The 24,532-nt window shown below is 47.1% G+C and overlaps 1 protein-coding gene across 2 annotated transcripts in view; it reads right to left on the minus strand.

The window, feature by feature from the left end:
* Window positions 1-2,853, minus strand: part of Sgpl1 (sphingosine-1-phosphate lyase 1) — a 49,602-nt gene extending 46,749 nt beyond the window's left edge. The window contains exons 1-2 of one of the 2 annotated variants that reach the window (XM_057751823.1): window positions 2,736-2,853; window positions 2,026-2,095 (exon numbers count right to left, since the gene is read on the minus strand). In XM_057751823.1, the coding sequence (XP_057607806.1) occupies window positions 2,026-2,052 (27 nt within the window). In that variant the 5' untranslated portion in view covers window positions 2,053-2,095; window positions 2,736-2,853. The other variant, XM_057751824.1, reaches the window with a different exon arrangement.
* Between the last annotated feature and the right edge of the window lie 21,679 nt (window positions 2,854-24,532).

Below are 24,532 nucleotides of genomic sequence, written 5' to 3' on the forward strand. Positions count from 1 at the left end.
TCTTGATGTGAGTTGTCTAATTTTGTTTGTTTGTTTTTTTGTTTTTCAAGACAGAGTTTCTCTGTAGCTTTGAAGCCTGTCCTGTAACTAAGCCTTTGTAGACTAGGCTGGCCTCAAACTCACAGAGATCCGCCTGCCTCTGCCTCTGCCTCCCCGAGTTACTGGGACTAAAGGCGTGCGCCGCCACCGCCCAGCACCATATGACTTTTAAGGCTGTTTTTAGTCAGAGCCTGGTGAGTCAGAGGATTCTTAGTTCAAAGACTGACTGAGGCATTTCGTAAGAACCTGGCACTAAATAAATAAATAAATAAATAAATAAATAAATAAGCGATGAGAATTGAAATAGAACACGGGCCTAGCATGTAAGACCCTGAAGCCAACACACACACACACAGACCTTTTTTTGAGATTCTGAGGCATTTTCCTGTGCTGAAATTTTTGGGGCTTTTTGCTTTTTCTCACTTTTTTAGGCCCTTTCTTCCCAGTCAAAGCGTCAGTTTTATCTATCATAAAAAGTAGAAAGAGAACCTTGAACTCAGATCATAATAAAAACCATTCCGCCCCAAGTAACAACACACTACAGCTAAGAATGACAACTTCTCTAGTGAAAGCATTTTATGTAATCTCTATGGAACCTTCAGAAAATGACGTGTCAAGATTATTGATATCTACGTCAATTCCCTTATTGCAAATTAGGAGAACAAAATCCCCATTCTAGAGTATCAGGAAGTCACCAATGGGTACAAGGACAGCTGAAGAAATAACTCAGAACAAAAGGGATTCCAAACAGACTAAATAAATGCAAGTCCTGCTCAGACAAAGAAGTTTGTTAATCCCCGCACAAGTCCTTACATGAATATTCTATTTCTGTATGGGAATTCATCATTTACATACATATCCAGAGAGATCAGAGGAAAGAAAAGAAACTGCCCATTGTTAGGAGCCATTCTCCATTAACCATCCAATAAGCCAGCAGCAAGTGTCTCTGTAATAATTGTTGCCAGGAGGGAGGAGGTGAAGGGGGATGGAGAGACTAGATTCCTTTTATTTAATTCTCAACATTTTTGTTTGTCTGTTTGTTTTTTGTTTTGTTTTGTTTTGTTTCTCTGCAGCTTTGGAGCGTGTCCTGGAACTAGCTCTAGGAGACCAGGATGATCTTGAACTTGAGTCCTGGGATCCTGGCAAGTTCCCAACATTTCTAAATGCTACTTATTACCTACTGAAAACTCATTAAATCTGAGATAAGAACCTATTTTAGATGAACTTTTAATTAGGTTCAGGAGACAAAGCAAGCACTCCTGTCTCTCCTCTGAACTACAGAGTTCAAGGCCAGCTCCAGCTATATGAGGAGTTCAGAGACAGTCTTGACTACTTAGTGAAATACTATCTCAAAAAGGGCCCAGCAAGAGGCTGAAGGTGGAGGACTGTTAGTTCAAGGCCGTCCTAGGCTACTCGGAGAGACTCTGCCTGGAAAACAAACTGGCAGATTAAATCCTTCGTTTAATCCCAGCACTCAAAAACAGAGACAGGCAAATCTCTTGGAATTCCAGGCCAGCCTGCTCTACACAGTAAGATACAGCGCAGCCAGGACTACACAGAAGACCCTGTCTCCAAAAACCAACCAAGCAAAAGCCTAAATAAACAAAAGTCCCAGCACTAGGAGATAAAGTGGAGAAAAAATGACTAAAAGTTCAAGGCCAAGGATTTCTGCTGAGTTCCAGGCCACACGGGGATCCACTGCCAGACACTGTTTCAGAAACAAAACAAAAGCAACTGCTCTAATTGCGACAGCAGAAAAAGCTGCAAGCCATCTGCATGAGTCTGGAAAGGATTCTCCAGGACCTTGTAAGTTCTGCATATACTGCATTCCGCGAGATATTCAACCTGATCATTTTAACTCCGGTTTTTTAAAAGGGGGTAGAGATGCTCTTTTACGAAAAGCAAACGTCAGAGGTGAAATCGCCACATGACTCAGATCCTTCTAAGAGTTAGGGACCAAGGGTCTCTCTCCTAGGTTGGACTCACCAACTTTAGAAGGTCGGTACTGGGCATCTTCCTCCGCAGGAGTCTTCCCAGGACTCCTCTTCTTCAGCGTCTGAAAAGGGGAAACACATCTGTTTACTCTAAGACGTAAAGGCGTCGCCACACTGCTAGATCAGCTGCCTCCCTGGCTCCTTGGAAGGCTCGGGATTTCATTGCCTGCCTTATCAACACTCCGGCCGGCCGGCCGAACCAGAAAAACCCAGCCGAGGAGTCCACGAGGGGGACACGCCCCTTCCCAGACTGGGAATTTAGAAAGCTCCGTCCCCGGACCCACGGCCTCACGGCCAGCCAGATCTCGAGCTGCTCCTCGCCCGCTCTGCCTCCCCGCCCAGCCGCAGCCCGAGCTCGGCGCCCCAACTCTCCGCGCCACCGCTCAGCCGGGGCCTCCAACTCCCGCCCTTAGTTCAGCACCCCTTCAGCCCCGGCCCTGCTCGCCTCAGCCCCGCTCCCCTTCAGCCTGGGCCCCCGCTACCCCGCAGCTCGGCTCCCCCTCGGCTCTTCCCTGCTCATCTTGGCTCGCACCCCTCAGCTCGCCCCTGCTCCTCTCGGCTCGCCCTCCTCCCACCTCCCCCTCAGCTCGCCCCTGCTCCTCTAAGCTCGCCCCACCTCCTCTTCCCTCCTCTCCCCTCTGCCCGGTCTGGTTCCCCTCAGCCTCAGCCTCAGTCCCGACCGGCCCGCCGCGGCGACTCCACCTCCTCAGGCCGAGGTCCCGCGCCTTCTTCCCGGCTCAGCCTTGCAGCCTCACACCTCGCGCGCCTCCGCTCTGCAAGTGACTGAGCCGCCAGCCGCCGGATCCGAGTTCCCCCTTCCGCTGCCGCCGCAGAGATTGGAGGTGCGCCTCCGCCGGCCCCGCCCCTCCCGGAAATGGCCTTGGGGTACCCACCCGCCTTAGGGAGTCCCGGGCGTGCGCGGCCTCGCCGTTCTAGGATGCGCGCACGTCCGACGCTGCGCGGAGCGGGCTCCGCACTCGGCCGTATAGCGCGTGCGCGCCGCCTGCTGGCCGGGTAGGAGCTGTATGTGCGCCGGATAGGATGTCTGGGGGTCTCTCCTAGAACAGAAGATTGGCCCTGTTGGTCTCTAAATTTCTTCTTCAGGCTACCTTTTATTTATTTGTCTTATATCCTTGTTGTTTTATGATGCAAGATTTTACTAAGTTGCATAGGCTGGCCTTGAATTCCCTCTGTAGGGCAGGCAAGGTTTTGATCTAGGTATCCTCCTGCCTCAGCACAGCCTCCCAAGTAGCTAGGATGACATCTCCCTCCCAATTCTTTGTTTTGAAACAAGTTCTCAAACTGGTCATGTATCTAAGGGTAACTGAACTCTCAATCTTCCCACCTCCACCTCCCAAATGTTGAGATTACAGGCATGGGACAAGACACTACACTCAGCAGTTTGGGGAATGGTTAGCGTTTATTTGTTTGAGGCTGGGGTCTCACTCTGTTGTGAAAGCTATGAACTGGTCTTGAACCAATCTTTCTGCCTCAGGCTCCTGAGTTTTGAAATTATGGGCCTGAAAAACTTGTTATTTAGAAGGGTGGCTTGAAGGGACTGGAAAGGGAGGGCTCAGTGAGTTTGATTCCCAGCACCCACAAGAAATGGCTCCCAAGTGCCTATAACTCCAGGTCCACAGGGTCTGACATTCTCCTCTGGCCTCTGAGAGCATTCATAGACACTTGGCAAACACACACACACACGTTTACACATAAAAATAACTTGAACCTGGTGTGGTGGTTCACTCCTATAACCTCAGTATTCAAGAGGCTCAGGAAGGAACATTACGGGGGAGAGGGGAAAAAAAAGAAGGAACATTGCTTCAAAGCAAGACTCCCACTCCCCTACACCACCCCAGCCCCCACATACTGGACACAGCTGGTCACTTCCTGCCAGTGCGGGCCTGCAGACAAGACAAATCTCAGCAACCACTTGACCTGTAAAAGGATTTTACCGAGTGTCTTAGGGTTACTTATTGTTGTGATGAAATACCATGACTCAAGAAACTTGAGGAGGAAAGGGTTCATTTGGCTTACACTCCCACAGCACTGGTCATCACTGGAGGAAGTCAGGACAGGAACTCAAGCTGGAGCAATAGTGTCCATGGAGGAGTGCTGCTTGCTGGTTTGTTCGGTCCACTTTCTTATAGAACCCAGGATCACCAGCCCAGGGATGGCACCACCATAGACTGGGCACTCCCCCATCAATCACTAATTAAGAAAATGTAGCCCGGATCTGATCTCATGGAGGGATTTTCTTTCCTTTTGTTTTTGTTATTGTTGTTGGTTGGTTGGTTTTTTTTTTTTTGGTTTTTTTTTTTTTTTTGGTTTTGCAAGACAGGGTTTCTCTGTGTATCCCTGGCTCTCCTTTAACTTGCTCTGTAGACCAGGCTGGCCTCAAACTCAGAGATCCACCTGCCTCTGTCTCCTCTAAGTATTGGGATTAAAGGCATGCACCACCACCACCCAGTCATGAAGGCATTTTTTTTTTAAATTGAGGTCCCCTCCTTTCAGATGATTTGCTTGTGTCAAGGCAACCTAAAACCATCCAGCACACTGAGCGAGCAAGGGATTGGCCCTTTGTCTCTTTTCTGTGATTTTCCTACCAAGGTTGATGGTGTCTGATGAAAAACAACACGGCAACTTGGTTCATGGAAATATCACCCCAACCTTTATGCCCCCAAAGGAAACGAAGGGCAAATAGCAAATGCTGGACAGAGATGGTGTTTCAGAGCCAAGCTGGGATCACTACTATTCGAGGATCTCGTTAGGATCACAAAGGTCACCCTTCACACCAGATTGGGGAAAAAAAAAACAACTGCCTCTCAAATAAGTATGGTGAAACTTATTTGGTGAAGCAGATGGCAGTATAGTTCTAGCAGTGACTTATATGGTAGTGATGCCTGGATGGAATGGAAATGTCCCCATGAAGATACCTAATTTCATCCCCTTGTGAATGGTGATACTTTTGTTTTATTTTGTTTTCGAGACAGGGTTTCTCTGTGTAGCCCTTGTTGTCCTGGAACTTGCTCCATAGACCAGGCTGGTCTTGAGCTCCACCTGCGTTGACCTCCAGAGTGCTGGGATTAAAGGAGTGCGCCACCACTGCCCAGCATGAATGGTGAAACTTAAAAGAGGGGGTCTTAGCAGCGCCATCCTTATCGTCAGTCATGGGGTGTGTCTAGGAGGGAACACTTTGCCTCCTCTGCACCCCATGGCAGCAACCCTCAGGCCTCCAAAGAAGTCTGGCAGGCTGTCTGGATCCTTCCTCACCCTTATACAACCAAAACTCCCAGGCATCTCTCTCTGCCATGCAGATCCCCCGGGTCAGCCCGATGTCCACATACCTCTGCATTCTTACTGTGTTTTCTCAGGGGTGTAAGGGCTATGATGTACCAGCACCCTTCCAATGCCTGTTCCTCAAGAGTTACACCAGGCCTGTCCTGCATATTGCCCATCCCGTTTTGTTTTTTACTTCTTCAGGTCGGAGGTACTGCCCCCAGCCCTCCACCTAACTGCCATCTCTATGGGTACAATTATTTAGTACTTCCAAATGTCCCCTCTGTGTGTACACACGTATGCGTGGCTGTGCATGAGTGCAGAGGTCTGAGGATGATGCTGGACAATCAAGCCCCCGTGATTCACCTGTCTGAGCCTCCTACCACCACCCCAACATTGGTGAGCATGGCTATACACATCTTTCTGCATGGTACTGGGGATCTAAAGTGAAGTCCTCATGCTTGCACCAGCTAAGCCTTCTCTCTAGCCCCTCATTCTTGAATCTAGAATTTATGCTTCCAGGTGACCAGAGGGCCATGTCCGATCCTCCCCACCCCATGTATCTGATTCTTCACACAAATACAAACCAATTCAGCCATCTTGACTGATCTGATCTTTCAGGAAGAACTATGCTAAGAGCCTCCGTGTACAGGCTCGTTTTCTGCCCCGACTTGTCCAGATCTCTTGATTCTCCTTTGCAACTGACAAACAAAGGCACAGAGAGACCAGAAAAGATGACATCTTCCATAGACGCACGAGGGGAAGTGAAGTTTGGTGGCAAAGCCAAGGCTTCAGACTTCAAATGAACCGGTGGGAGACTTGTCGATTATCACATTTATGAATTAAAAACAAAGAGTGAGAGAGGGGGCCTTCGGCTATTTGTCTGATGGACTCCAGAGAAGCTGGAGAGTGAGCAACTTCTGGCAGTTTCCAGCAGAGTCGAGACTGCAGCACAGGTCTAGGCTTGCAGGCCTGCAGGCTTGCACCCGCACAGTCCCTGTCAGTCCCTGAAGTAGCTTGCCCTCCCCCGCAGGGTGGGGGCAGGGGAGACTAACTAAAACCTAAAACTTTGGGGCCCTCCTCCCACCCACGGTCCTTCAATCTGTGGAACAACATCAGGGGGCCTTGGCCGGCTGGTGAGAGGTAGGTCTGCCTATAGCCCCCTCCAGCACATTGTCCTTTCCCAAGAACAGCTTTGGCATCCTCTGGGAGCTTGTTAGAAACTTGGGGTTTTAGAACCCCAATCCAGATCTCAATCAGTACCTACACACTGTAGGAAGATTCCCAGATACTCTGTACATAACAAGATCTGAGAAAAAAAAAAAAAGCCTCACCCTGCCCACCCCTCACCCTGCTAGCAGAGAAAAATGATGTTCTTATGATGCATTTGTTCGCAGTTGTTTATGGAGTTTAATTAAAAAAAAAAACAAAAAACATACGTCAGTGAAGGGGGAACTGAGGGCCCCAAACTGTCCTTTGATACCCTTGGTGCCTCCCTAGATAACAGGAGACTGAGAGGGATGAAATGCAGCTGGGAACCGGTAAGAAACTGACTGTCTTCCTGATGCAGAGTCTGGGGAAGGAAGGAAGCCACTCTGGAATTTTTCCCGACGTGGTATCTTCAGTTTAGGCTGGGAGGATCTCACTGCAGTACCTGCACCTACCAATTGTGAAAAGCACTCACACCAGCACATCTGGTTCTGCTGAAAATGATAGCCACCCATGGCCTAATAAGTGGTATCTCCTCCATATTCAGGCGCACATCCCCCTCCTATGCACACTTCCTCTTCGCCTTCTCCTTTTCCTCCTCCTTCTTTGTCTTTTTCTTTTCTTTCATTCTTTTTTTTTTTTTTTTTTTTTTTTTGAGGGGGGATTTCAAGACAGGTTCTCTCTGTGTAGCTCTGGCTGTCAGTCCTGGAACAAACCAGGCTGACCTTGAACTCACAGAGATCCACCTGCCTCTGCTTACTGAGTGCTGGGATTAAAGCTGTGCACCACCACCACCTGGCTAGCTAGGGAGCTTGTGTGTGTGTATGTATGTGTGTATATATATGTCTATATGAGTGTATGTGTGTATATGTGTGTGTACAGGGCTGTGGAGAGATCTGAGATTTGTGGCTTCTGAGACCCCGCTGAAAAGGAATCTGGGAAAGTAAAAATACCCCAAAAGTAGGTAGATAAACAGAACAAGAGCCACATGATTATATCATGGGATTCCAAGCAGGAGCCCCAAAAATATGAGCCTGGAAGAAGGAACAAATCAAGAAAGTAACCCACAGAATCCAACAAAGAGTTTATAAGCAGTTAGGCATGGTGGTGCACGCCTTTAATACCAGCACTGGGGAGGCAGAGGCATGCAGATCTCTGTGAGTTCAAAGCCAGTCTGGTCTACATAGTGAGTTCCAGGACAGCCAGCAATACATAAAGAAATCATCTCAACAAAGAAAAAAAAAAAAGAAAGAAAGAAAGAAAGAAAGAAAGAAAGAAAGAAAGAAAGAAAGAAGTTTATAAGCCCATCATAACCACACAGGGGCCAGAAACACAGGGTTCATTACAACCTCTGAAACCACAACCAAGATTAGCCAATGGCAAAGCAGACCTACACAGCTGGGGGTTGCCTAGAGAACAAAGCAGGTGCCTGGTCATTGCCATGTGACTAGAAGCAGAGAGGAGAAGTGAGTCACTGCACTCCCATGGCTAAAGTGACCCCCTGGTCTACCTAGGGTCAGTCATGTTTTAGGTACCTATCCCTAAAGTCACTGTGAGTAAGCCAGCACAAAACTGAGACCAATTTTCCAAGGAAGTCCCACCATTCCCAAAGATTCCTACTATGAACAAAACATCAAAAACCGTGACTTTCTCAAAAGCTAAACAAATAGAAACTTCCTTAGGCAGAAGGAAGTTGGTGAGCCCTACAACAAAACTGCTTTGAAGACAGCTGAGCTGTACTCAGACACATCACGAGGTCGCCAGCTGACCCCTCCCCCACCCCCACTCCAATACAGAAAATTTAAAACTTTCCAATAAAATAATTTGGACAGCAATAAAAGACGCTCAGGTTAAATTGCACATCACGGCCTGACACACAGCTTAAATAGCTTCGATCTTACTCTTACCCAGCATCCTCCTTCACCAACATACAAGTTCCTTTTTCCTCACTGCCAGCCAGCCAGGTCCATGTGAGGAGTGGATGCTGTGTTTATTGTCAACGTGTTCACTATTCTTTGAGGTGAAAGTGGAATCACCCTCCTTTAAACCCTGTCCAACTTCTTTGCACGATACAAAGTTATATATTGGGACCCAGGGAGGTGGCTCTGAAAGTAGAGACACTTGCTGCCAGGTCCTAGGACCTGAATTCCATCCCTGGAGTCCACTTGGTGGAAAGCGAGAACTGACTTCACAAGACGTTCTCTGAACACATACAAACACCCAAATGTAATTTTTAAAAACATACTAAAGTTATACAACTGCAAGAAGCAAGGTGAGAGTCCGACAGTGGCAGCATACGCCTTTAATCCCATCTCTGTGAGACCAGTCTGAGTTGGCTTCAAACTCACTCTGTGGTCAAGGTTGACCCTGAATTGATCTCTTCCTTCTTCCATCTCCCAAGGGCTAGCATGATAGGTGTTTGATACCATGCTCAGTTATACAGTGCTAAGGCTCAAACCCATGGCTTTTGTGCATGTTAAACAAGCATTCTACCAACTAAGCTATATTCACAAGCTGTTTTACTTTAGTTTTAGTGTGTGTGTGTCTTTGTTTTGATTTTGTAGATAGGGTCACATGTTGTTCAAGCTGGCCTTAAATTTTAAATGTAGCTGAGGATGGCCTCATTCTTGATCTTCCTGCCTCCCCCTCCAGAGTCCTGGAGTTACTATGTGTACCACTATGTCTGATTCCATGGCTTCTTTGGAAAGCATTGAATTTTTCTCTTGATTCTGTCTTATCAGAGTGCTCCTCCTAGCAATGCAGGAGTTGCCAGACATGTCTGATGGAATAAGGCACAGGCAAGTTGTTTTAACTGTCTGAGCTGGGCTTCCGTGACTCTCAAATGAGAACTTATCACGTCTCTCTTGGGGCTATTGTAACAGCTGTGCCCCGGCACCCACACTGTGCCTGCCTCTCCAGTTGACATTTACACATCGTATTCCACCTGCTTCTGCCACCACCAGGTCTCTGTCAGAGTTCTGTGATGAGCTAAGCCCGGTCCAGCCTGTCGCGTTAGGTTTGACCTCCATTCCTTACAGATCCACCAGCCTTGTAAGGTTCATCTGAGTACCAAGCTACCAGTTGCCTACAGGTTTTACTCCTCACAGGTGTGTATGTCCCCAGCCCTATCAGATCCAATACTTTCATCTTTCTAATTCCCTTTTACTATCCCAAAATCACATTGAAAATGTTTTCTGCTGATCTGGAGAGATGGCTCAGTGGTTAAGAGCATTGCCTACTCTTCCAAAGGTCCTGAGTTCAATTCCCGGCAACCACATGGTGGCTCACAACCATCTGTAATGAGGTCTGGTGCCCTCTTCTGGCCTGCAGGCATACACACAGACAGAATATTGTATACATAATAAATAAATAAATATTTTTAAAACAGAAAATAAAATGTTTTCTGCTTGCTGATATATTTTTACAGGGGAAGCTGCATGGCATGATGTGTGTGTCAAGTACAGGGGACAACTTACAGGAACCTATGTGTGCCCCCGGTATTGAACTCTGGCAGTGGGCACCCTTCACTGCTGAGCCATCTTGCCAGCCCCTCAAAATCAATTTCCTACAAACTTCAGAGGAAAGGTTCTTGGTTTTTTTTTTTTTAACTTTCTGAAGGTTCGAGGATTTATCTATGGTAGGCAGATGAACAAGAGAGAAACCATACGATTATCTCATGGGATTCCAAGCAGAAGCCCCACAAGTATAAGCCTCGAAGAAATCTAGATGATTGACATTTAGCTAGCATCCTGAGCCACAGAGAGAAATGGAGCTTTGGGTGTCTGCCGAGGATGGTGAGACAATACTTAGCCTGGCAGAAGTGAGGGAACGCACAGTCAAGGAAGGTTGTCTTGTGAAGCACGTAAAAGGTCCCTCAGGGGCTGCTATTAGAACAGGTGACAATGTCTGTGACACTACCCCCAGTCTCTGACCTGGGTAACGTGACTGCTGTGGAAAGCATGTGACCGATGAGTCTTGTTGGATCTCAAGGAAGATAAGGAATTTTCAGAGAAAGCCTCTCCTTGCATTTCCAAGAAAAAAAGGGTGTGAGGTGGGAGCAGGAGGAGGAGGGTGTGGAGGGTGGGAGGTGGGAGCAGGAGGAGGAGGGTGTGGAGGGTGGGAGGTGGGAGCAGGAGGAGGAGGAGGGTGTGGAGGGTGGGAGGTGGGAGCAGGAGGAGGAGGGTGTGAGGTGAGAGCAGGAGGAGGGTGTGGAGGGTGGGAGGTGGGAGCAGAAAGAGGCCAGAAGCATCTTGGTTCAAAGCACTCAGCAGTCAAAACTACAGGAGGAGCGTCACAGAACCATAACACACTATCATCACGAAGGGGAGAGCTACACACGAGGCCAGTGACTTGGTGACTCAGTTACTATGTGAGTAGCCTTGTCATTGGATATGTAATTTTCCAAAACTACTGGGTTGGAGAAAGGTCTCAGTGGCTAAGGGCACTTGCTGCTCTTTCAGAGGATATGCATTGGAGTCAGACAACACACAGCTGTAACACCAGCTCCGGCAGATCTGAAGCCCTCTTCTGACCTCTGCAGGCACCCACATGCATCTTTGTGTACACACCACACACACACACAGAGTACATCTTTAACAAATAAGACAAAATTTCAAACACTAGCTTGCAACACTGTAAAGGTATTCCTTCCTGGAAGAGTATATAATAAAGCCAGTCCTTCCCCCAAAAAGTAAAACACCACTGCTGAGCATGACAGTACACCCTTTTGATCTCAGCACTTAGGAGATTGAGGCAGGAGGATCCTAAGTTTGAGGCCAGTCTTAGCTACATAGTAAGTTCCAAGCCAGACTGAACTACACTTGTAACTGTTTCAAAAACCAACAGCATCAGCAGGAACAATGAAAAGGAGCAAAGCACTGCTTTTCATATATGAAGGAAAGCTAAAATTTGGATCCTGTGCCTTAGAATGTTCTGGCAAAGTGAATGGTGTACAGGTCTTCATCCTGAGGGGCTATGTTCTGTCACTGGGCACCAAAGGAGCCGCTTCTATCATTGTAATCACAAGTTTTCTCATTTCCGGGATGCTGCAGAGGGAACCTGCATATTTGTACACAGTGTGTGTGCAATGCCGGCAGAAAACAGGAGAGCATCTGATCCCCTGAAACTGGGGTTACAGATGATTGTGAGCTGTTATGTTGGGGCCAGGAACTGAACCCAGGTCCTTTGGAAGACTAGCCTGTGCTTTTAATTGCTGAGCCAAATCTCCAGCCCTGCTTTACATTTGGGGTGGGGGCAGGGAACAGGGTGGGGGCAGGGAACAGAGACGGGGGGGGGGGGGCAGGGACAAACTAGTCTCAAACTCACTATATAGCCAAGGCTGGCCTGCCTCCAGCTCCAAGTGCTAGGATTACAGGCATGTACCACCATGTTCAGCCTCCAAAGAACTTTTCAAAGTCCCCATGTTGAGATTTTCCTACAGTGGATAAAGAATGGAATCCTCGGCTATGTGCACGTTGCTCGCTTCCAGGTAAAAATTGATTTTTACTTCCATCTCTTCCTATACCTTGGTCCTACAGCTAGCAGAGACTGAACCCAGAACTCCTGATATTTAAGCCCGGAACGCAGGCCCAGAAAACACGGTTGTTTTCTTGCGTTGATGTTGAGACTGTGCTATGCAGCTTTAAATGCACCACTTGCCCTCTTTGGGTTTCAATTCCCTCATCTCAAAACCGAGCATGTTGGTACAAACCGGTAATCCAAGCATTCGGAAAGCTGAGGCAGGAGGTTCTCTAGTTGAAGGCTTGAGTCGCACTGTGAGACCCTATCTTACCCTTTCTACCCCCACTTAAAAAAATTGAAGAACATGATTGGGTAGAGAGGGGAAACTTCTCTCCACGTCTGTGGGTTTTTTTGAATTCTTCACGGCCTACTTGTGTTTCACTTCTCAGGTCTGTTTGGTAACTCCGGGTTCCTAGGAAGGACTGTGTGTCATGCAATCATTTGTTGGAGAAGCATCTGCCCTGGTCTTGCTGGGAGGAGGAGCAGTACAGTCAGATGCCCTGGGAGATCAGGCTGGCTCCCTACCTTGTTTGCACAGACAACCTAAGAGAATCTAAGTTCGGGGTAAACAGAGGATCAATAAATCATTGCAAACCTAGGCACACAGTTTCTCCTGGTATGCCCCTGTAGAACCAGTTTCCAGGGTGACTCAGAGAGGCTGGACTCAGGGAAAGCAAGGCAGTACCAAAGTCTCCAGTTCAGAGGTCAGGAGAGTCAGCAGTTTCCACCATACCAGGTGATGAAAAGTCGTTTATTATCTGTAAAGACTGAATGCAAAAAGAGAGTATTTAAGTAGAGGTGGGAAGGTCAAAACAAGTTCAAGGCCGGGCTGCCTGGTCTGGGTAGCAAGTTCCAGGCTAACCAGTGCTACATAGTGAGACTCTGTCTGTAAAAAACTAAAAGGCCAGTGGTGGTGGTGCACACCTTTAATCCCAGCACTCAGGAGGCAGAGGCAGGTGGATGGATCTCTGTGAGTTCGAGGCCAGCCTAGTCCACAAAGATAATTCTAGGGCAGCAAAGAAACTCTGCCTTGGATGAATAGGGAGACAGACAGATAAATGAATAAATAAATAATAAATAAGCAAGCAAACAAAATAAATAAATGAGCAAGCAAGCAAACAAACAAACAAAATGGCTCAGGAGGTAAAATACTTATCATGCAAACGTGAGGACCTAACTCTTTGAGCACCCAGAACGCAGACTTGAGCTTTAGAGCACATGATGCTTTTGCATCAGACTCAGGTTTGATCTCCAGCACCTGCGTGACAGCTCACAACCGCTCATAACTCCAGTTCCAGGAGATCCAGCGCTTTCTGTTGGCTTCCATAAAGGACAAGCATTCACATGGTGAACAGACACGCATGCAGCCAAAACATCCATACACATAAAATGATTTTATATAAATTAAAACCTAAAAATAATAAGCTGGACACAATAGTGTATGCCTATAGTCCTCTACTAGGGGGAGGGGCAGAGAGATAGAATTTCTGCACTTTATTGGTCAACGTGTCTAGGTGAATCAATGAGCCAGCCCCAAGCTCAGTAAGAGACCCTGCCTCAATGAATAAGTTAGAGAACAATTAAGGAAGACACTCAAGGTTGATCTAGGGTCTCTACATGAATACATACTCATACACACACCACAAACTGGTCTCTACATAAATACACCCATACACACACACACACAAAAAAAAAAAACTAAATGTGAAAATTTTTCTCCAGAGATTTTTTTTTTTCAAAAAAGTCTAAGCATCCAGATGGTGGTAGTGCATGACTTTAATCCCAGCACTTGAGAGGCAGAGGCAGGTGGATCTCTGTGAGTTCGAGACCAGCCTGGTCTACAAGAGCTAGTTCCTTGCTTAGTGGCACTGGCCTAAACAGAAGGATTTTACACAGTCCCAGCCAAGTACACAGGCAACTAAGGGTTAGCCAGGCAGAGACAGGCAGGAGAGGCTCTAGCTGAGCAAAGTGTACTTGTTCGACCACTGGTGGGGACAGAAAAGCCAGTGTGGTCAGAGACAAGATCAAAGGAGGGCCTGGCGTGCAGGTCAGCGGCCACAGATGTTTAGGGCCATATATGGCCAGTGTGCCTGCCTTCAGCTGGCCCAGGTAGGTCACGTGAGCTGCCACCTGGGAATGTAAGCCATAGGCTCGAACATCTGCTCATTCAACTATTGAAATGCTAGGTGCCAATACCTTGGGTGTGGAGGATCTCACTGAGCAAAACAGAGCTCTGCCCCAGTCTGGTGGGAGGAGACAGATAAGCATCATAAACAAGTTCTATATGATGCCTTAGAGCGCACTGGGGCCCTGGGAAAGACAGCAATGAGACAGAATACTGGAACAGAGAGGGTGGAGCTTCGGGCCAGAGGTCATGGGCACTGCAACTTTAAGATTTCCCAAGGCAAGACAAATATCCTTTTACCCTCCATAAATTCTCTCAATTTTACTTACTAATCTAAATCATTTATTAGTTGCTTACTTTTATCATTTTATTTTATTTTTGACAGTGCTGGCAATCAAGTCCAAAGCCTCACAGAGTCAGGTCAGGCCTGCGCAACAAGGACTTTACCAACCTTGCTATCTCCGCATCCCTAATGGGCTATACCTTTAACTCTCTGCAGCAGAACTGGGCCTCTCCCTTAACCTTCAGTTTTCTGATTTCATGGTTTCCCATCAGTTAGAATCAGCACATTAGTAACCAACAGGGCAGTGTCTGTGCCGACGCTATGACTATCTCTGCTGGATGAGTTATGGCCCTGGTCTTCCCTGTGTTGAACGCCTAACCATCGAGTCCCCCAGACTGTAACTACCAGAAAATGAAATCATGGGGCTGGAGAGATGGCTCCGCACTGACTCTTCTTTCAGAGGACCCAGGTTTAGTTCCCAGCACCCACGTGGTGGCTCACAACTGTAACTTCAGTTCTTGGGGACCCGGTCCCCTCACACAGACATACATGCAGGTAAAACACCAATGCACATTAAAAAAAAATAAATTAAAAAATAAAGAAAATAGAATCATTGTAAACACAGTTTGTAGTCCCGGAACAGGCTGGGTGCCTAGCCTCAAATGACTGGTGTAACTTGGGACAGCAAGATGGCTCAGTGGGTAAAGACACTTGTTATTCAAGCCTATTGGACTGAGTTCATATCTCAGAGTTCACGTGAAGGCAGAGGAAAGAACTGACCCTGATATTGTCCTCTGACTGCATGTGCCTTACCCCCAACACACACACAGAGGATTATTGTGTGTACACATACATGGTGTGTGTGTGTGTGTGTATGTGATTTCTTGAGACAGTGTTTCCTTGTGTAACTCGGGCTGTTCTGGAACTCACTGTGTACACCAGGCTGGCCTCAAATTCACAGTGATCCACCTGCCTCTGGATCTCAAGAGCTGGGGCTAAAGGCGTGTACCACCAGGGTGGGCAAGAATGCTTTTTTTAGCTGGGCGGTGGTGGCGCACGCCTTTAATCCCAGCACTCGGGAGGCAGAGGCAGGCGGATCTCTGTGAGTTTGAAGCCAGCCTGGTCTACAAAGGGAGTTCCAGGACAGGCTCCAAAGCTACAGAGAAACCCTGTCTCGAAAAACCAAAAATAAATAAATAAATAAATAAATAATAAATTCTTTTTTTTTTTTTTTTTTTTTTGGTTTTCGAGACAGGGTTTCTCTGTAGCTTTGGAGCCTGTCCTGGAACTCCCTTTGTAGACCAGGCTGGCCTCGAACTCACAGAGATCCGCCTGCCTCTGCCTCCCGAGTGCTGGGATTAAAGGCGTGCGCCACCAACCGCCCGGCAAGAATGCTTTTTTTTAAAAGTAAATTTTAAAAAGGAAACATTTGAACAGCTGTGGGAAGGAGGTAATGGCTTTAAGGCAAATCACCAGGAGGTAAAAAATAGACAGGAGACACCTTCCTCTCCAGCCTTCGAAGTACCCAGTACCTTGATCTCAGACCTCTAGAACAGTAAGACAATAAGTTTCTGTTATTCACAGTGGTATTTTATCTCAACATCCTACTTAGCAAATGAATAGACCTAGATTTTCAGGTTGTCCAGCTAAGCTTGCCCTGCTGTGTTTAGATGTGCACACCCCCACACACACCACAAAAGATCAGGTGTTGTAAATATCCTCAATGCAAGGATGGGGGTGGGGGGTTTGGGGGTGGGGGGTCTTTAAGAAGCTCTGACCTGGTGGATGAATTCCTAATGTCAGTATCATCTTCAAGTTCACCTCTTCTTGCTCTCTCTGTCTTTGTCCTCCCACCGGGGGCTGACAGAGTCAAAAGGCTCTTAGTAGATGCTGACCCCTGGATGTTGGACTTCCAGCCTCCGGCATCATGAGCCAATAAATTTTTGATAGGTATAAATTTCCCAACCTGTGAGGGTACTGTCAAAGCAACATATGGAACAACAAGAACCGCAAGCCCTGAGAGGCTGGCAAGGGAGATAGGACAAGTGCCAGGGCCATTCTTGGTACAAATAGCTTCTTGTTCCCTTTGAATGTAAGTGGGGATACTGGGCTGGGAGGTATCCAGAGCCCTGCTGTAACCACTGCCTACCTGCTTCCTGATGGACAAGCAGCCTACAGTTAGCCTTTGGGGATCGGCTTGCAGGGATGGCTATTCTCAACTATTGAGTATAAATAGGCTGCCAGGGGCACTGAGAGGAAACTGCTTGTTTGGACACATTCTAAAGGTCTGCTCTTACTGTCGACCCAGACACCTAGCACTCCTCACTAGTGTACCGTCTTAGAGTCAGTTTGAACTGGTTTCTTTTAGGAAGCCACACCAGTCCCTCCCACACAGAAATCACACAAGTCCTTTCAAACAAACAATCTTCAGCAACAAAGCCTTCCTGCTGACCCCAGGAAAGACTTGCAGGGTTTCTAGTTGAGAACAGAAGGTCCTGTGGGGATTGCCCAACATCTCTGGATGCAACATCATAACCATAATAACAAACCAAACCCCAAGGCTTGTTGGCAGAGAATCAGTCATAGGACATGCATCAGTGAGGGGTCAATGGAGGTTGCCTGAGCCTTCCCCCAGGCCATGTGGAAAGCTCTTGATGGGTAGGAATTCGGTACATGGTAAACTAGGGCTGTAGTCACCTGTTAGAGGATGGTTCAGGTCTACCAGTGAAGCCCACCATATCTGGAGAAGACAGCAAAGATAAAGACACAATCCAGAGCCTGGTTAACTGAAGCTGTTCTTGGACTTGGTACTTCAGGTCCCTTAAAATCAGCCTCTGCCTCGATTTACACTTTTTTTTCCTTTCGAGACAGGTTTCTTTGTTTAGCTTTGGTGCCTGTCCTGGAACTCCCTCTGTAGACCAGGCTAGCCTCAAACTCACAGAGATCTGCCTGCCTCTGCCTCACAAGTGCTGGGATTAAAGACGTGCGCCACCCCTGCCTAGCTTGATTTACCTTTTCTCCTTTGTCTTCCTCACCCTTGGACTGCACTCCTGCATGTATGTCTCTGTGCCCCTGTGTGAGGTGCCTGTGGAGGCTGGAAGAGGTTTCCTGGAACTGGAGGTACAGACAATTGTAAGCTGCCATGTAAGTTCTAGAAATGCAACCCAGGTCCTTTGCAAAAGTACCAGAGGTCTGAATCGCTGATCCATCTCTCAAGCCCAATGTTTTCTTCACCTTTATAAACTCTTTAGCCTATTTCGATGTATCTCATAATTGATTCTGGGACTATCCTGGAAAGGGTGATCATAGAAAAAAAAAAAAAGAGTGGCTGCATTGTATGACTAGAACAAGACTACCTGGAAGTCTCTAGAAACACATATTTCAGCTAATATTAAGAACTTTCCAGTCAACAGAACTATATCACAAACTTCAAGGTAAGCGTGGGATACAGAGTTACTGAAGACTGTATACACCATCAAGAATGAGGCAGGGATCCAGGCAAGAAGAAGATAAATGGATTGGATAAACACCTGAAACTGGTTGATTGATTGGTTGATTGTTTGATTCATTCATTCATTCATTCATTCATTCATTCATTCATTCGATGACACTGAGCACCAGGTGTTGTGGCAGGAACTTGAAAGGCGAGCACAAAACAAACACACCCCGTAGCTAACACACTTATCAAGGTCACATGTTGGGTGACAAACAAGACAAAGGAAGCCTTTGACTTCCTGGAGTTTATATGCTTGCAGAAGAGATGCGTATAATTATGAGGACCATTGGGCACCAAGAAAAACGTGGGCAGAGAACTAGGGTGAAGGCCAAAGGAAAGACATTTCAGTTGAAAAGGACCGCCTGTAGGAAGCTTGTTTGTGCCTGACCTTGAACTTTCTAAAGAGTTCAGGTGCCTTCTGACTCCCCACGCCTGCTCTTCTCGTTCACTAAGTCTTTTCCGTGTCGGCTTAGCCTAGCCCATGTGTGTCAGTCCTGGAACTGAGAGTCCAGCTCCAAATGACAGGTAACCAGGCTGGTCGGCCCAAAGGAGACAGGTGGGCTGCAACCATTCCTCCCTCTTTCTTCCCAACTCCACTGAAAGGTTAGCACAGACTTCAGGGTGAAAGGGCACCAGTAATGCCAGGGCATGTGCCAAGAGTCAGGCAAAGACTCAGGTTTCAGAGCAGCCTGCCAGCCCTCATCAGAGCAACCCAGTGACACTGGCCAGCATCCAAAGTAGAATGCATACAGCCTGTGAGACAAGAGTTCTTCCCACACACTCAAAGAGAATAACACCAAAATATAGCAGCTATTTTCAAAATATCTGTTTCATTGTGATAAACAGTAGGCTAGGTCGCATGCAGGCTATTCATATAGGCATTATATAATCACCAGACAGCCCCCATAGGATGGGCAGAATCATTGTCCCTGTTTTGGAGAAGCTGCCGAAGTATATCCATAGCCACACAGGTACTGAATGGTGACCCGAGTGTCTCTGGAGTCTGGGTTTCTCATCTGTTCTGGGAACCCTCTCACGAAGTTAGATGAGAGCCCACTTAAGCATAGTTGAGTCAAAGTGAGCCGCCCTCTCCGAGTTCCAAAAGCAGGTAAGCCCTCACCAGTGTGCAGTGTAGCCAGAGAAGCAGCTAAACTGTGAGTTTACAGCAGGAACAGAGCGAGAAGATATACAAAGGGAAAGAAAGTGTGTTCCTATCACAGAGAGGTAGTTAAATCCATATAGCCACATTAGAAAGATATGACAAAGCTCACAAAAATACAGCACTCGGTCATGTGAAGCCTGGCGGTGGTGGTGCACACCTTTAATCCAGCACTCAGGAGGCAGAGGCAAGGGGTTGTCTGTGAGTTACAAGCCAGCTGGTCTACAGAGCGAGTTTCAGGACAGCCAGGGCTACACAGAGAAACCCTGTCTGGAGAAAAAAAAGGGTTGCACTTGAAAGAACAATACAAAGGCCCACGTCCCTCCTGGAAAACCCTGACATTGTACAGCACAGTGGCTTGGCTGTGCTCTGAATCCTGCTGCATCTGCTCATGCTACCTTCTCCACTATGCCAAGATAATTCGCAGGGTGTCCACGGGCACTCAACCCGCCCTGGCCAAGATGCAGGAGATATCTACTAGAGGACGTTCAGCTTGAAGAAACCAGGAAGTTCTCTCAGGTGGTGTCCTATGCAAAGTCCTTCACAGAGGTCACTGGCAGGTGTTTGTAGGTGAGTCTCCCTCGTGAAGACAAGTCCTTGACCTTGTTTACAGGTCAAATACTTGATCGAACTGACCTACTTCTAATTCCAATTCCTTAGTCTTTGTACTGGCCACTCTCTGCTTCCTGGCAGGCAGATATCTGTGAGTTGAGGCCAGTCAGAGCTACACAGTGAGAATCTGTCTAAACACACACATACAAATGCAAAAGCACAAACAAACATCCCACACCAACCAACAAATAGATAGATAGGCATTGGTGTCTTATAAAGATTGCACTTCTCCTCACAGACCAGGGATTGATTCCTACTAAATCTCAGAAAGCTCTTGTAGACAATAAGAATACTCTAAAATGGATACAGAAAAGGCGAAAGAATAATAATAGCCAAGGAAATTTTAAAAACCAGGAGAGGTACTCATGGTTAAGAGTACTTGCTCTTGCAGGAAACCCAGGGTTTGAGTCCCAGCACCCATAAATGGTGGCTTACAGTTGTCTGAAACTCCAGTTCCAGGGGATCTAGTGCCCTCTTCTGACCTCTGAGGGCACCAGGCACACATGTGATACCAGATATACATGCAGGCAAAACACTCTTATACCTAAATAAAAATAAATCTTCAAAATGAAACAAAACCAGCACTCGGGAGGCAGAGGCAGGCGGTTCTCTGTGAGTTCGAGACCAGCCTGGTCTACAAGAGCTAGTTCCAGGACAGGCTCCAAAACCACAGAGAAACCCTGTCTCGAAAAGCCAAAAAAAAGAAAAAAGAAAAAAGAAAAAAAAGAAACAAAATAAGAAAAACCCAGAGCCAGTAGTCTTAGACTACTAGGTGTCAAGATCGCTTTAAACTGGCCTTGGGGCTGCAAATTTATAATCCCAGCCTAAGGCAGAGTGTGGAAAGTTCAAGGCTAGTCTGTACAAGCAAAAAGACCACGCCTCAAAGAGTACAAAGTAGACCAAGGGTTTCAAATATAGCCTAGAGAGATAGCACTGGACTAGCACGGGAAAAAAAAGGAAGAAAGGAAGGAGCAAAAGAGAGGAGAGGAGAGGAGAGGAGAGGAGAGGAGAGGAGAGGAGAGGAGAGGAGAGGAGAGGAGAGGAGAGGGGGAGGAAAAGGGGAGGGAAGGAAGGAGAGAAGGAGGGAGGGAGTCAGGGAAAGATGTTCATAAAGTGGCAATGATTAAGAACAGGCAACCTTGGTGTAACAATTCAACAAACAGTGAGTTCAGAGAGATTCAGAAGTAAGGGTGCTTTGTGTTGTTGCTTTTAAATTTTTATTACATTTTTATTTGTGTGTGAAGGAGTCTGTGAGTGTGTGTGTGTGTGTGAGTGTGAATGCATGGGAGTGAGTGTGTATGTATTTGTGAGTGAATGTGTGTGTATGTGTGTGTGCGCACATGAGAGAGAGGGAGAAGGAGAGGGAGAGAGTCCGTCTAGGTCAGAGGATAACTGGCAGGAGTCTGTTTTCTCCTTAATCCCGTAGGTTCTAGAGATTGAACTCAGATCATCAGGTTTGCCAATTGACATCACCCACTGGATCATCTTGCCAGCTTTGCTCATTCTTGAAAGAGTCTCACTTTGTAGCCCAGGCTAACCTTGAGCTCAAAGCAATCTTACCATAACCGCCTAAATGCTACAATTACAGGCATGAAGCACTATGCCAGCCCAAATAAGTATTTATTTGGAAAATATATCTTACCACTATCCTATGCCATACACAAAATCTGTCTCCAGTTGACTATAGATTCAAATTTCAAAGATAAACCAAACAATGTTCTAGAAAATGACATGGAAAATAGCTTCATAACCTCAGGTAGTCAAAACTATTAAGGATAAGAATGATAATTGGACTATGATGAAATTAGAAATTTATCTTTACCAGAAGAATGTTAGAGCTGGCATGGTGGTGTATACCTGTAATGTCAACACTCAGAGCTGAGACTGGAGACTCTTAAGTGACTTAGGGAGACCTTTCCCCTTGAAAGGCTGCAGAGATAGCCCATGGCCCCAAGCTCAATCCCCAGCAAGGGGTGGGGAGAGCAGAAAACCAAAGAATTAGAGATGGAGACATTTACAATCCAAAACCTCCCTGATCACGAGTTTCACTGGGTTGAGGGTAACTGAGATGTAAGATCTAGAAGACCACAGTGGAAGCCGGCCAAAGTTTCTCATGGTGGGGGAGCTTATTGTGAAATTATTGTTAGGAAGACGTGCTACTTACAGGCACAGTCGACGTTAAGCCTTTAAATTGGTAGAAGGCACTAAGCCCTGTGCCTTCTGTTTCAATACGAATTCATATTTGACCAGGACAAGAACGAAGTGATTGGCCTCTTGAGATGTCACTCTTGTTCTGTGTCAAGTCTAACATTATTTCTCTTCTACTGAGAGACTGAGACAGAGGACTTGCCCTCAAACCACTCCTGGGTGGATCTCCCTGTGTTTCCCTCCCTCCCTCCCTCCCTCCCTCCCTCCCTCTTTCCCTTCCCCTTCCTTCCTTCCTTCCTTCCTTCCTTCCTTCCTTCCTTCCTTCCTTCCTTCCTTCCTTCCCTATTTATTCTAGATAGGATTTCTCTGTTTAGTCCAGGCTGGCCTTGAGCTAGAGGTAATCCTCCTGCCTCAGTCTTCAAATGCAGCTCTGCTCACTCCTCTCTCCAACACTACTCAGGGAAGGGTCTGAGGGATCTCTTGCTCCTCTGAAAACCCATCCTTAAGATGCTTAAGCTACGGCTGGCCTTCCCCACCCCAGCCAGCCCCACTAGGCATGCAGACCCTGCTGTAGCTCTGAATACAATGGAGCATTAAAGGACACTCTGTGGGGAGGATGGGAGGGGAGTTTCCCCTTAGCTGTGTCAGCACTTGGTAAGAAATCCCCCTAGAGTGCTGGAACCCGCAGCGAGGAGGCTGGGGCTGATCACAGGACATGCAAGAGGGACTTTCAAGCTGGTTCCCAAAGAGTCACCTGAACCCAGCAGAGGCAGGTCCAGGAAAAGTCCCTTCTTAGGGAGACAGTGTTTTCCACTTAATGGGAGTGGAGAAGTTGGAAGCAAGGGGAAAGTCAAAGGCCTCCCTTCTCTGCAGTGGCCTGAGTCCCCCTTCAGCAGGGAGGGGCAGAGCATTGATGAGCTTAGGTTTGCCTGTAGCTGTCCATTTCAACCCCTCGCTCCCCAGGGAACTACCCACAGATGCCTCGAGACACTGACATGAGCCAACCCTGACATACAGCCACCCCATCAGTTTTGAAAATCAGCTAATTCCTTAGGTCAGCTTCCAGACACTTTCTCAAGCCTTCTTGGCTTGCAGAGCCTATACACAAGCCTCCCAGCCCATGATAGCCCCGGGACCAAGGACTGACCTTGCTCCTACTTAATAGTATCCCGGTTGAACTGCAGAGAAAAAAGTGAACCATCACAGAAGGTAGTTATGGACAAAGAGGTCACCCATCTGTAGATCCTGCTTCCACTTAGTGCCCACCAATGGCAGTCATCATCCTTTCGAACATCTGTTTTGTGTGTGCACACGTGTGCAGGTACAAGTGAACACACGTGTGCACATGAAGGTCAGAGTATCATTTGTCAGGCATCATCCACTTTTTGGTTTGTTTTGCTTTCGAGGCAGGCTCTCTCCCTAACCTAGAACTCACCGAGTAGGCTAGGTGTCCTAGCCGGGTTACCGTACTCTGATGAAATGCCACGACCAAAGCGACTGGAGGAGGAGAGGGCTCACACTTCTACCTCAATGTCTATCACTGGAGGAAATCAGGACAGGAACCCAAACAGGGTGGGGACCTGGAGGCAGGAGCTGATGCAGAGGCCATGGAGGAGGCCTGGCTTGCTCCCCCTGGCTTGCTCAACCTGCTTTTCTATAGAACCCAGGACCACCAGCCCAGAGGTGGCCCCTTCCACAATCACTAATCCCTGTCAGTCACTAAGTAAGAAAATGACCTATAGTCTAGCCGACAGTTCAGTCTTAAGGAGGTCTTTTCTCAATGGAGGTTCCCTCCTCTTTGATGACTCCAACTTGTGTCAAAAAAAAATTAGCCAGCAGGGGCTGGAGAGATGGCTCAGAGGTTAAGAGCATTGCCTACTCTTCCAAAGGTCCTGAGTTCAATTCCCAACAACCACATGGTTGCTGACAACCATCTATAATGGGGTCTGGTCCCCTCTTCTGGCCTGCAGGCATACATACAGACAGAATATTGTATACATAATAAATAAATAAATATTTTTTAAAAACATTAGCCAGCATACTAGGCTTATGGCCCAGGAGTGTCAAGAGCCTCCTAAATCAGTCCACCTGGTGCTGGGATTATAGATATGACAACACTATAGCCCAGCTTTTTGTTGTTGTTTGTTTTGTTTCTTGTTTGTTTGGTTGGCTTTTCGAGACAAGTTCTCTCTGTGTAACAGTCCTGGAATTAGCTCTTGTAGACCAGGCTGCTTCAAACTCACAGAGATCCGCCTGCCTTTGCTTTCCCAGTGCTGGGACTAAAGACGTGCACCACTACCGCCTGGTTGGTTTTGATTTTTTGAGACAGAGTTTCTCGGGGTAGCTCTGGCTACAGAGAACTTGGAAGAACTTGCTCTGTAGACCATGCTGGCCTCAAACTCACAAAGATTTGCCTGCCTCTATCTCCTGAGTACTAGGATTAAAGGTGTGTGCTACTACTGCCCAGTTTTTTCTTTTTAAAATAATTTATTTGTGTCAGATGGTGGTGGTGCACGCCTTTAATCCCAGAACTCAGGAGGCAGAGGCAGGCAGATCTCTGGGAGTCCGAGGCCAGCCTGGTCTACAAGAGCTAGTTCTAGGACAGTCAGAACTGTTACACAGAGAAACCCTGTCTTGAAAAAAAAAACAAATAATAATAATTTATTTG

Source organism: Chionomys nivalis, chromosome 19, assembly GCF_950005125.1.
Source record: "Chionomys nivalis chromosome 19, mChiNiv1.1, whole genome shotgun sequence".
NCBI classification, from domain to species: domain Eukaryota; kingdom Metazoa; phylum Chordata; class Mammalia; order Rodentia; family Cricetidae; genus Chionomys; species Chionomys nivalis.